Consider the following 12,205-nt stretch of genomic DNA (forward strand, 5'->3'; position numbering starts at 1 on the left):
AGCTAGCGTGTGCCCGGATGGGTCTTGTTTGTTCTGGCCCTGAGGCCAGCGGTTGTGGACAGATGGCAGGCCTTAAATGCTTCACTAAGCATATGCACAATGGACCACAGGGATCTCAGAGGCAGGTCCTGGCTTGTCTGCATATCTAATCTTCCCTGACATCCCCTCTCTTTTCTCTCCTCGCCCACAGGCCACAGAGCTGAATACATGACCACAAGGTAAAGTACACACTCGCACCCTTGAGGACCTGTGGAAATTCAAGATGCGCGTCCACAGTTCTTTCAGCAGCCACAAAAACTTTTGTGACACGCTACATCTCCGAAGAGTGAGGACTTTGTCCTGAGGGAGTTCCTCTGTGAAATCCTTTATTACCATGTTAGCAGCAGAATCCATAGTTACACAGAGGAAACAAAACCCAGCGAGCACTGAACAGATACATAAAACCTCACCTGGTGTCATGTGTCATGATTGACTTTACTTTCAAGTCCTTACGAGACAGATTTACTGGTTCTCTTTTTAAAAGGCAACCAGTAAATCTGTGAATAATTAAATATAGTCATGTATAGCTCTACAAAAATCTCCTGATTAAGTATCGTTAAAGAGGATAAAAAAGAAGAAATTAGGGCTTTAGCTGACAGAAAAGGCACTTGTCCATCAGCTTCTGTTAGGACGAAGACTTAGCAGCCTCAACTTCATTTCAGGTTTTTGAAGGACACTGGGATTTTCTGGGGAACAGACTTGGAGCGATAAATGCGCTGTGAAATGAAAGTGTGTTAAATCTGTTACTCATTCAAATGCCTTTTTGTATTCTAGACATCCCAACGGGCCGCACAAAACAAACACAGGCACCCGGCGGCCTAGGCCCCGCTCTGTTTTTAATGTTAGGTTATTTAATGGCAATTTGGAGTCTTTCATCAAGGTACTGACTCCTAGCCCGCATGCTCCTCATTGCTTCTTTCACTACCTACTCTCTGACTCGCTCTGGCTTTCTGACCATTTTGGTGGGTTCCCTCAGTCGATCTTGTGTTTTATTCACCTTTTGCCAAAACAACAACATATTGGTGCTCAGGTGGATTGTGGAAACCTCCCTCTGGAGTCAGAGAGCTCTGGCAGTCTCCAACAGACATAGGGATGGCGCAAAGATCCAGAGGGCTGCGGGAGGAGAGGGACGGCACGGCTCTTGGAGGGATAAATTGGTCGTCTCCCTCAGCTCCACTGACTCACTGCTGACCTGCTATCACTGGGTTGCTCTGGCAGAAATATGCTCTCCTCCTCCTCCAGAGCAAGCACAGAGGCCAGTGAAAGCAGCAGGATAAATGGCAGTCAGGGAGCCGATGCCAGATGAGACAGATGAGCCGTGCTGGCCCCCTCCTCCGGCCTTTTCAGCACCTCCCGCTGGTGGCTGTGTCCAGTCCTGCTTAGTCTTTTCTTGTGGGTTCAGTACCAGCATACAGTGGAATGAGGGCGATCTCCTAGCAAAAGCTTTGGTGTGCAGCAGCTGTGGTCCTAATCTGGGTCTTGCATTTCTCTCTCTCACTGTCTCTCTCTCTTCATCTCTGGCATTTCTGACGTCTCTCTGTAGCCGCGGACGACGGAACTCGCACGCTCGACACCAGGTAGACCTCCTGAAGCATAGCGTTGGGTGGGGGTGCTTCATGCCTGTGCTCATTTGCTGTATTGATGCAAACCTTTTGCCATTCCCCCATTTTCCCACGTCACAGTGCATTTCTCTACATCTCATATGCCACAACTAACTTCTACAGACTCGGACAGACTGAGCTAGAAGAAAATCTAATTAACTTGACTAAAAAAACTCCCAATGAGAACTATTTCCAACATTGATATTGGCATTGAGTTTGTGTGATAAAGCAATCATCCCCAGTTTCATGTAGCCGAGGGGAAAGCGTTACATAATGCTGCAGCACAGCATTGTGTCAGCCCTCATGATTCCACTGTCATAGGCCGTCGATTTTTGGCATTGTTGCTCTATTTGGCTCGTTGGTTTTACCCTGAGGGTAAACAGATTCACTGTGTCATTAAAAGCATGTACTGAGACCCGCTCGTGCCTTTGGCTTCATGTTGAACATTTGACTCCTTAGAGAAGTGCCTGTCAATTGAAACGCAGAGGGTATAACAAGACACAGTGCATTAAACTGGAGCCCGGTTTGAATATGTTCATCTTATGGTTGAAGCTGGCTTGAAATTTCTTTTAATAATGCTTCATAATTGTTATGCTAGTGATGTCCGCTCAGTCTGTCTTAGTGACACCTCTTTTACTTTGTAGTCTGTTCACTCACAGCGTTTGTGCAGCTTTTATGATTGCAACATTTCATTAGCCATTTTTGGTTAGAGCCCAAACGATACACTGAAAAGCTATTAGTTTTATCTACTGCATGAAATTGCAGGATTCAGTTTTTGACTTTTCTCAATTTCTTACTTTTCCTTAATATTTACTTGTGTATGGGTCAGGCTCTAGCCTTTGTAGATGGAACACAAGAGAATATTAAACATTAGGTTTTGTTTAAATTCTACCTCTTTAAAGGATTCTGGACAAGCCATTCCCCGGGTGGTTGAAAGCTGCATCCGCTACATAAATCTATATGGTGAGTAGCTATTGTTGTGTTTAGTGATTATTGTATATTTGTATGATCCACTAAACTACAACGTGCTTATTTTCTGGGTCTATTTAAGTGCAGTCTAATTATGCTTCCATCCAGTCCTTGACCCGTCCTCTTGTTAAGTCCTAATCTCAGCTGGAAGACGCTTTCCTAAAGCTTGATTGTGGTCCTTGACTCATTGATTATCCTTAATTAGAAAAGTGAGGGGGCTTAACGGAGCAAGTGTAACTTCTGGGTCCAGCTAAAAAAAGCATTCATTTGCAGAGTATAGGACTTAGTTTCTGTGACCATTCAAGCATGAAGCTTTTGTTTTTCTACCTTATTTCCTCCCGCTCTTTCTTTGCAGGCCTCCAACATCAGGGAATTTTCCGTGTGCCTGGGTCCCAGCTGGAAGTCAATGACATCAAGAATTCATTTGAAAGAGGTACAGGAGGTTTGCTGCTATATTATATAATATTAGCATTTAGAGTTGTTGCTTTTTTTAATTGATAAAATGTCCCACTTACCTGCTAACCTGTCCATGCCTCAGGAAACGACCCACTGACGGACGATGAGAACAATCATGATATCAATTCAGTGGCCGGCGTCCTCAAACTTTATTTCCGTGGACTGGAGAACCCTCTTTTCCCCAAAGAGAGGTTCAATGATCTGCTTTCCTGCATCAGTAAGTTTACACACAATATTGTGACACATTATTTATACTGTCTGTATATTGTTTAATCTCATTTTCATAATAGCTTTATTATTATATTTTTTGTTTTAACATGAATTATTTGATTAAATAATTGTTAGGATTCATACTGTATGGTTGTAACTGACCGCCTGGTGAAACATGACAATTCCAGAACTGTACTGTCTTTGATTCCAGATCTACAGTCAAGCCCTCACTAGTACAGTATAGTGTCATTGTCACTCCGGTGTGAGTCAGCTCACAAATCCAGAACAATTAAGCTTGCACAGAGTCACACGGGCACAGTCTGCTGTAATGCCTTGTGCGGTGCTGTGTGTGTGTGTGTGTGTGTGTGTGTGTGTGTGTGTGTGTGTGTGTGTGTGTGTGTGTGTGTGTGTGTGTGTGTGTGTGTGTGTGTGTGTGTGTGTGTGTGTGTGGACACATTTGTGCAGGATGAGTGATGGGGATTCCCTGCTTACACCCCCCCCGCCCCCCCACTCAAAATGCCAGTTATTGCAGCATGGGCTAAACACCCCCCAGGCTCCATGTTAGAACCTGTATGACTGACCAGCTACAGGATCACGTTTCCGGTTAACTGCTCTCAGGCGCTCACCACAGCTCCCGATGTCTTTCATTTTGGAGTTCGCTGTACGGATGTGTTGAGCAAGCACGTTTGCACCAGTTAATGATGCATAGGTGCGCGTCGGAGAAGATCTGGAAATAGTAACTTCTGAAGTGCTCGGGAGCCTTGCAGAATCCTAGTTAGGTATTCATGAAAAATGAAATGCTTCACACTATGCCGGAAGCCCAAATCCCAGATGGCGTAGAGTGGCTGGAGGGTGACGGGGCTATTTATAGCAGTCAGCACAGCCCAAGCTCAGCCAAATAAAACAGGCTTCAAGTGTCACAGAAGAGCAAATGAAATGGTACTGAAACACACAAAGTCGGGATTCCCCAGCATCTATCAAACTACGATCAGTATAGAATACTCCTTGGAGTGAAGGAAAGTACTGTATAAGAAAGCAGATGTTTCTCTGTGGGTCACGTGAGCAGTAAGGTGAATGGACAAAAGTGCTCTTGAAGCAACACAAAGCAGATTATTCTTCTTAAACAATATATATATTTTTTTTTTATTCCATACAGTATTTTACTTTGTGAAAATCGGCTCCTGACCTTTTAAATGTTCTCTTAGGAATAGACAACCTGTATGAGAGAGCTCTGTACATCCGTAAGATCCTCCTGACCATTCCCAGATCTGTCCTCATCGTCATGCGCTACCTTTTCGCCTTCCTCAACCAGTAAGTCTGTAGAAACAAACCATTGAATCCACCCTATACCCTCTAGTTCAAACCAATGAAATGTGAAAATACTGGTGGCAATCAATAAAGTTTTATTATTTTTATTATTATTATTATTATTATTATTATTATTATTATTATTATTATTATTATTATTATTATTATTATTAGAATGCTCCCTTTCCTTGATTCAGCCTGATTTAAGTTTCCCCATCTGTCCAGTCTGTCTCAGTACAGCGACGAGAACATGATGGACCCTTACAACCTGGCCATATGCTTCGGTCCTACACTCATGCCCACACCCGACAGCCAGGACCAGGTCTCCTGCCAGGCCCACGTCAATGAGATCGTCAAGACCATCATCATCCACCATGAAACCATCTTCCCTGATTCCAAAGAGCTGGACGGACCAATTTATGAAAAGTGTATGGCTGGAGGAGACTACTGGTGAGTTGTCTCTCTTACAATAGAGACAGAATGTTCTGTTAAAGATACAGGCACAACTTTCAAGCTGTGATCCTTTTACCTGCAGCCAACGCCGTCTAGCTGCTAGGCCACAGTGCTGCTGGTGTCTGAGGTTAGCAAAAGGAAGCTTCTCTTGAGGTCACCTCCTGCAGCTGCACAGATTTCTTCATTAAGGTGTCGGTTGGAAGTTGGGATAAATGAATGAGAATGGGGCAAAGGCACACAGCCAAACCTGCTTCGTGTAGCTATGTAGCTATGCACGCTTTCTAAACACTGCAGCCGTGTCAGTAGTATGTCAGCAGGGTTGACCCAATACTGTAATTACACTCTCCAATAAGGTGTCAGGGGTTGAGGCACATGACGAGGTCAGAGGAGTCAGAAAGGCAAATCTAAGCAAATCTGTATGTTACTTTGGTCTAACATCACTAAAGACTAAGAGGAGTGCACTTCTAGATGGAGCTAATCACGTCTATGTCTCCACTGAGGGGTGTGTGTGTGTGTGTGTGTGTGTGTGTGTGTGTGTGTGTGTGTGTGTGTGTGTGTGTGTGTGTGTGTGCGTGTGTGCGTGTGTGCGTGTGTGCGTGTGTGCGTGTGTGCGTGCGTGCGTGCGTGTGTGTGTAGCTGCGATGCTCATGGCTCCCCTGTTGTCTCCACAGTGAGAGCCCCTACAGCGAGCACGGAACCTTGGACGAGGTCGACAACGAAGGCGGTACGGAGGCACACACCAGCGAGGACGGTGAGTGAGAGAGCAAATGCGTACGTAGCGTGTAAAATGAATTAGGCTTGGAGACGTGTCCTTCTGTGCTGTTGCAAGGGTTAAATTCAGCTTTCTGCACGTCTCTGCAGCTAATCCTGTCTTTCAGCCTGTTAAATGCAGTAACCTTGAGGTTCCAGAGGACTGGACTCCCAGTTCTGGACCGCCATTCATATTCAAATGTTCCGTTTCATCCTGAGGCATCCAATTCTAACAAATCCCACAGTGGTCTGCACCCGCTTGACACAGTGAATAGGGCAAAGAAAGTTCTGTTTATGTGTCTGAGGCTGATATTTTCACTTTTTTTTCTTTGTGTAAAACTTGTGGTATGTTTATATGTGAAACTTTATAGAGATTTGAAACGTATGGAATGTGTCAGGTTTTAATAACCTTTTCAGAAATGACAGTCTGTTTTCTTTACATTTAACAAAATATCCTGTGTCGGAGGAAAATGTAAAGAAACAGAAAGCTCATGTGGACACGGTGGAGGAAATGACCTGGTTCTCTCTGACATAGTTGGATATGTTCTGCTCGTGTGATCATACACTGGGCCCTATGTTTGAGAGAAACTGACACCAGCTGGTGCGATCCAAATAAAACAGGGACTGTGGGACTTGAAACCAAAGTCTCAGACTGGGTCAAACGCCCGCGTTTAACCTTTAGTGCAAGGCAGAAAAAGCAATAAAAGCAAAGCTCATTAAAACGTGATAGATCTTCTCTGACCGAGATCCAGCCAGACGAGGACGGTGTACGCACAGAAAGAGTCGACCTAAAGTTGAGCCCAGTCTTCATATCTTACCTTAGTTACAGACTTCCCTAAACCTGTTTCCATAGCAACACAACCTGTCTCGGGCCTGTCTGCTCCTCACACCCAAAGAGCGTTCTTGGGGGATTCCCGTCATCACACGTCATCTGTCTCCATAGTCTGTTAAGAAATACAATACAGATCCACAGTCCGTCATTTTGATTCCAAACTAAAGTCATGTCACCCATCATGTACAACATATGGAGACAGGCAGCTACACACACTCACATAGACTTTTACTTACTGGCATATGAGCTTCATTAATTAACCTACAGTGAGTGCACCTCACTGACGGCGCTTCCCTGTAGACTTTAAACCGTGGCGTTGTTGGTAGTTAATTATTGTCATAGGTTATTTTCAACTCCATATGAGCTCATTTGCATTGCATCCACCCCTGTGTTCACCTTTTTTGGTGAAGATGAAGCAGTTTATTTTCTGATGATCATTCAAACAGTTGCCATCCTCCTAATTCCCTCACTCCTGATTAAAGTCATAGTAATGTGTTTAAGGCAGCAATCATAAATTGCTGTACATTGTCTCATGCAAACAGATTTACTTCCTGCTTTACTTCCTGCTAGCACATTGATTTTATTTCCATTGGACACATGGAGATGAATGTCCTTCTTGTGTCCAGCAACAAGAATTTGGTTTTTGCATATGATGACTCATGTTCAGCCCTGAAGTCCACAGATCTGGACTATCTGCTCCAGTAGCGTCTTAATATTTGTCTTTGAACAGTAAAACGGAAAAATAAGATTCCTACTTTATTTTTCACCTGCGTCTCATGCCAGGCTTGTTTTTTTTTTTTGTTGTTGTTTTTTTGTATGAGCACAAATGTAGAGCCGCATCCGTAGCCGGGTCTGCTCCACTGGCTTGTGTAAGACATCTGACACTTCGTATCTCTTGCACCACAGGCCTCTCTAGCTCTCACAGATCAACGCTGTTCTCAACTCAGTCCCAGTGTGAGAGAGTGTATATGCGAGTTTAAACTCAAATGGTCAGGTCTGAAGCTATTCTGTGATAAAGGACCATATCAACTTATCAAGGGATTCCTTCCTGCATTGTTTTACTACTGTTTCAGCCACATCACTGACCATAGACAAGTGGTGCATGCATGATTGGATAAATCAAGGCCAAAATAAGGAAGGAAGGAGAAGTGCACTGCACCAGTGTCGGTGCCACCGATTTTATTAACAGCCTTGTCTGCTGCAGTGCAGTCCCAATTAATTCAGACAGTAAATTCCTACTTGTCACATTTCATTGGAGCCACGTCACATCCACCCTGTCAATCCCTGACAACCCAGTGAAGCAGGGAAGGTGCCAAGTTAAAGTTTGGGGGGAGGAAAAAGAGAATAAGAAAAGGTTATTTAACAATTGACCTTCACATGATCTCACTGCTCGTCCGAAAATCGCTTTTAGGCTCATGCAAACGATGTATGATGATGGGTTTTCACACCAAGTGCGAGCCTCGGCTACTGACTCTCCCCACCCACGAGCTACTGTTGGGGTGAGGCTATGTCTGATCAGGGACACCCTGTCTGACTTAAAGTGAGGCGTGAGGAGGGTGGAGGTAGCAGCGAGGGAGGCATAAAGAAGCTATTTTTAGACCTGTGTTGCTGCAGCACATGCATATTTGCTTGGAGATGTGTACCTTTTGACTGGGAGACTGATCTGCACCGTAGCTGCTGTTAAAACCACAGATGTTTTCCTCGGAGTAAATATCAACAATGGTTAAAAATGCATCAAACTTGCAGAGAGCAATGCTTAATTATTAAAGCACAGGCACTCCTCCAAGAATGAGATTTAATCATCACTTTTAAGGACTGTAAATAATAAAACTTCCTGGTCTTTTCATTCTCCTCTCCTCTTCTCTGTAACTGAGCCAAGGCCTTATTTGTTCAGTTATTGAGCAGTTATCAGCTCGATCAAAGGATCCATACGGTGGCTGATAAACCCCTGAGCCACATAGATCTCCCCTCGCCAGCTTCTATAAATACCCCGCTGAAGCACCGCGGGGCTTGTTGTGGCCCTGCCCCAGTGTGGCAGAGCTCGGCTGCTATTGACTACAATTAAAATAACCAAATTAAATTCTACGTGCATCCACGTGCGTGTGCCGTCATGCAGGTCACACTATTCCTGCGTCATCACTTCAGCTGCACGCGTCCCGATTTAGACAGTGTTTAATTTTTTAAAGACCGCTACGCTCCGATGTCATTTAAATGTGTGATGATAGCTTAGCATCCCTAACCTGTCTCCTCTCCATTCTCTGCTCACAGAGGGTGAGCCCATTGAAGCTATTGCCAAGTTTGACTACGTCGGGCGATCTTCCCGAGAGCTGTCTTTCAAAAAGGGCGCCTCGCTGCTGCTGTACCAGCGGGCGTCCGAGGACTGGTGGGAAGGGCGGCACAATGGCATCGACGGCTTGGTCCCACACCAGTATATCGTCGTCCAAGACATGTGAGTGACTTCCTCGTGGACTCAGGCCTTCGGCCTTGTCGGGTCCCGCTCGGCTGTGGAGCCTGTGCCACCTCCAGGGTCACTAAGCAGCCCTTCTATCACTGCACCTTGCTCTCGGCACTAACAAGCACATCTCTGCCCCGGCGTTTGCTGGTGCCTAATGGACAGGATCCACTGTCTCGTTAAGACCGGAACAGAATCGCTCCCATCACTCATTTAAAATTCCCCCCCCCCCCCCCGCTGCTGTCCCGTCTGCGCGCCCGCATCAATAATTCACCGGGAGCAGCGCCGCTTATGGGGTGTCTTCTTAGTTAATGAAAGAGCAGGGGAATTTACAGCGGTACGGGGTGTCCCTGAGCACCGTGACATCCTGCTCCCTGCTTAAACAGAGCGGACGGGGGAGGGCTGAACGCGCACGGCGCTGTGATCTTCACTCGTCCCTTTAAAAGAAGCCAGAGTGAAACAAGCAGCAATGCCTGGGAGGCCACTTTAGCACAGGGTGCCACCTCTCAAGGCTTAATCGCTGGGGCGTTTGAACCTGCTTGTTGTATGTCTATAAATGCTGTTTATTGCCGAATCTGCTTCTGTGTGAATGTACTAAACAAGTGGCCGTTTTCTGTCGGTGGCTCTCATCCACTCACCATTGGAGGCAGCGCTGCAGCTGAAGGCAGCTCTAATTACTGCCACCTGACAGGCACCAACTGTACCCAGTATCCAGTCGCACACCTCACTGATATCTACGCACACGGTGCATCACCAGAATACAGAGGCCTGGGATATGACTCATCTGACTCGGGGGGGGGTGGCACTGACTCAAAGAAAATGGATGCTGAATGCCGTTTTCAAAGAGCGCTGCAAAGCTAAAAGTTGAACGTGTTCGCAGATTGACTGACTTATTTATTTATCTGTCCGTCTTTCCGTGTGCGTCCCAGAGATGACAACTTCTCCGACACCCTGAGTCAGAAGGCTGACAGCGAGGCCAGCAGCGGTCACGCCGGAGAGGAGAAATGCTCAGGGAAGGACATCAGCTCACCCACTGACGGCAGGATCTCTGAGGCCTACATCAGCAGGTCGGTCGTCACGCTCGCCTGCAGTCAGTCACAAGGCCTGATCCCTGCAGGGACCCTGATTAGCCTATTTCAATTATTGTCTAAGAATCTTGCCTAGAAATGATGGGTTTTATGTGCATAAACAGCATGAGAGAGAGTGGAGTGAAAAATATATTAAATGTCTAAAGACAAATATTGCTGTAGAGTGCCACATCTAGTCTCCCTCTCCTCTCGTGGGGAGGTAAGTGACCTTGAAACATCTGTTACTAGCTCCCACTGAACACGTGAACGTATGCTATTTTATTCAGAGCCACGCTCGGCCTTTCTCCTCCGCTGCTGAAATGTTGATGATTCACTCCGCAGGCAACGTTCACCCCACTGCAGGTATTTGTATGCGGACGAGGAGCACATCCGAATGAATCATCTTTCACATCAGCCTTAACGAGCCTCCTCTGTGTAAACTAGGGCCCACACCTGTCACCCGCTCCCAGGTGATGCCCCGCCTCCTGCATCTCCCAGCTATGCCGCGTTCACTCCCCTGCTTTCCCATTCAGACTGTTAAATCATTTATATCCAGAGCTGTATTTAGATATTTGCTTTATCCTGGTGCTCGCACTCCAGAGAACTGCACCAGATGGACCTCTTGCAGAGTCTCACATTAGAAAGATAGTAAACAAAGAAGGGTTATTAGGCATTTTTTGTGATGAAGATGCCCCTTAAGTCATTTTAGGTCACAGTAGTTTGTCTGAGAATATTAGCAAGGCTCATTGTAAACAAATCGTGATCTGTGTGTGCTGAACAAGTTCCAGTGCCCATTTTAGTGCAATCACAGAGGAGAACTTTAGTTATTAATGTAGATGGCGCCACCTGCAGGCCATGAGCTGTCCCTGCAGGTGTTTACTATTAATAACCTCTCCCCTCGGTTACTGTACATCGGGGTGGCACAGCACAGAGAGATTAAATTATGACAAATATGGAATGATGAATATTGTTTCATCATATCTTAAATGGTCTAAGGTGCCTGCAGTTAGCTTTGGCTCTTAGTTCTGTCTCAATGTGCTTGTTAATTCAAAGTATTACATATTCTCTTTGTTGACAGTGTCGTATGATGAGTCATCATAAGCACATCGGTTTATTTAACCTGAGCCTTTCTAAGGAGAAACCCCCTCGGCTGGACTCATTTCTGTGTTGGACACAATGATGATGGCAGATGTGAATTCTCCAACGAATCCATTTCAATGAAGAAGTGATTCAGTGATGAATAATTCCCCGTTTGCTCATAGTTACAAAGAACCAATAATGCGCTCTGAAGATTTTGGATTAAATTGATGAGATGTTTCTAGTGATTGGCTTTTTTCCTAGTACAATAAACTGCTTCTATAATACAAATGTTTTTTTGTTTTTTTTGGTGCTATTCTTCACTTACTATGTGATTCAGCTATAATTATGATGATAGAAACCCATACTGCGTAAGATGCAGTGCCATGAATATTAATGTTTCTGTTTGCTCCTCCTGAACAGGCACAGGAAAAGAAGTGACCCACCAACTCGCCGACCACCTGCCTGTCCCAGTGACGTCCACTGCATGGTGCACGCGTCCCAGCAGAGTCACGGCGACACCCCAGAGATGGGCTCCCCGGTTCTAGGCCACTTCAGCCCGCGGGACATGCTGCGCAGTCGCAACCACATGCCCGCGGACAGCCCCGAGCGCCACCGCCGCACCGGCCACGGCAGCCTGACCAACATCAGCCGCCACGAATCGCTCAAGAAGCTGGAGAGCCCCCCGATCCGCCGCTCCACCTCCTCGGGCCAGTACCCGGGCTTCACCGACGCGCACCACCACCACCATCACCACCACCACCACCACGGCGGCAAGCCCCTGGATCCGGAGACCATCGCACAGGTCAGCGCGGGACGAGCGGCGCCCCGACCGCAGCTCCCTCCAACATCAAAGCCCTGCCCCGCCCTGTAAAAACATAGTCAGTCCCTGTCTTCTGCTTCCTCTGGCTGCAACTGTGTCCGTGTGCTAAATACACGCAAAAGACTAGCTTCACAGGCAGACAGCAGGGAGCATAGCCTGACACGGGGA

At 46.2% G+C, this 12,205-nt stretch overlaps 1 protein-coding gene across 6 annotated transcripts in view; it reads left to right on the top strand.

Annotated features, from left to right (window-relative positions):
• Nucleotides 1–12,205, top strand: part of srgap1a (SLIT-ROBO Rho GTPase activating protein 1a) — a 53,046-nt gene that overhangs the window by 38,146 nt on the left and 2,695 nt on the right. Inside the window, exons 11-22 of one of the 6 annotated variants that reach the window (XM_055509996.1) lie at nucleotides 191–218; nucleotides 814–919; nucleotides 2,543–2,603; nucleotides 2,965–3,042; nucleotides 3,148–3,282; nucleotides 4,481–4,586; nucleotides 4,809–5,033; nucleotides 5,119–5,163; nucleotides 5,708–5,787; nucleotides 8,887–9,067; nucleotides 10,000–10,137; nucleotides 11,638–12,095. In XM_055509996.1, the coding sequence (XP_055365971.1) occupies nucleotides 191–218; nucleotides 814–919; nucleotides 2,543–2,603; nucleotides 2,965–3,042; nucleotides 3,148–3,282; nucleotides 4,481–4,586; nucleotides 4,809–5,033; nucleotides 5,119–5,163; nucleotides 5,708–5,787; nucleotides 8,887–9,067; nucleotides 10,000–10,137; nucleotides 11,638–12,088 (1,634 nt within the window). In that variant the 3' untranslated portion in view covers nucleotides 12,089–12,095. Of the gene's footprint in view, nucleotides 1–190; nucleotides 219–813; nucleotides 920–1,582; nucleotides 1,617–2,542; nucleotides 2,604–2,964; nucleotides 3,043–3,147; nucleotides 3,283–4,480; nucleotides 4,587–4,808; nucleotides 5,034–5,118; nucleotides 5,164–5,707; nucleotides 5,788–8,886; nucleotides 9,068–9,999; nucleotides 10,138–11,637; nucleotides 12,096–12,205 lie in introns of all 6 variants that reach the window. The other 5 variants (XM_055509995.1, XM_055509994.1, XM_029154991.3 and 2 more) reach the window with 5 other exon arrangements.

The sequence above is a fragment of the Betta splendens genome, chromosome 6 (genome assembly GCF_900634795.4).
Source record: "Betta splendens chromosome 6, fBetSpl5.4, whole genome shotgun sequence".
Lineage (NCBI taxonomy): Eukaryota > Metazoa > Chordata > Actinopteri > Anabantiformes > Osphronemidae > Betta > Betta splendens.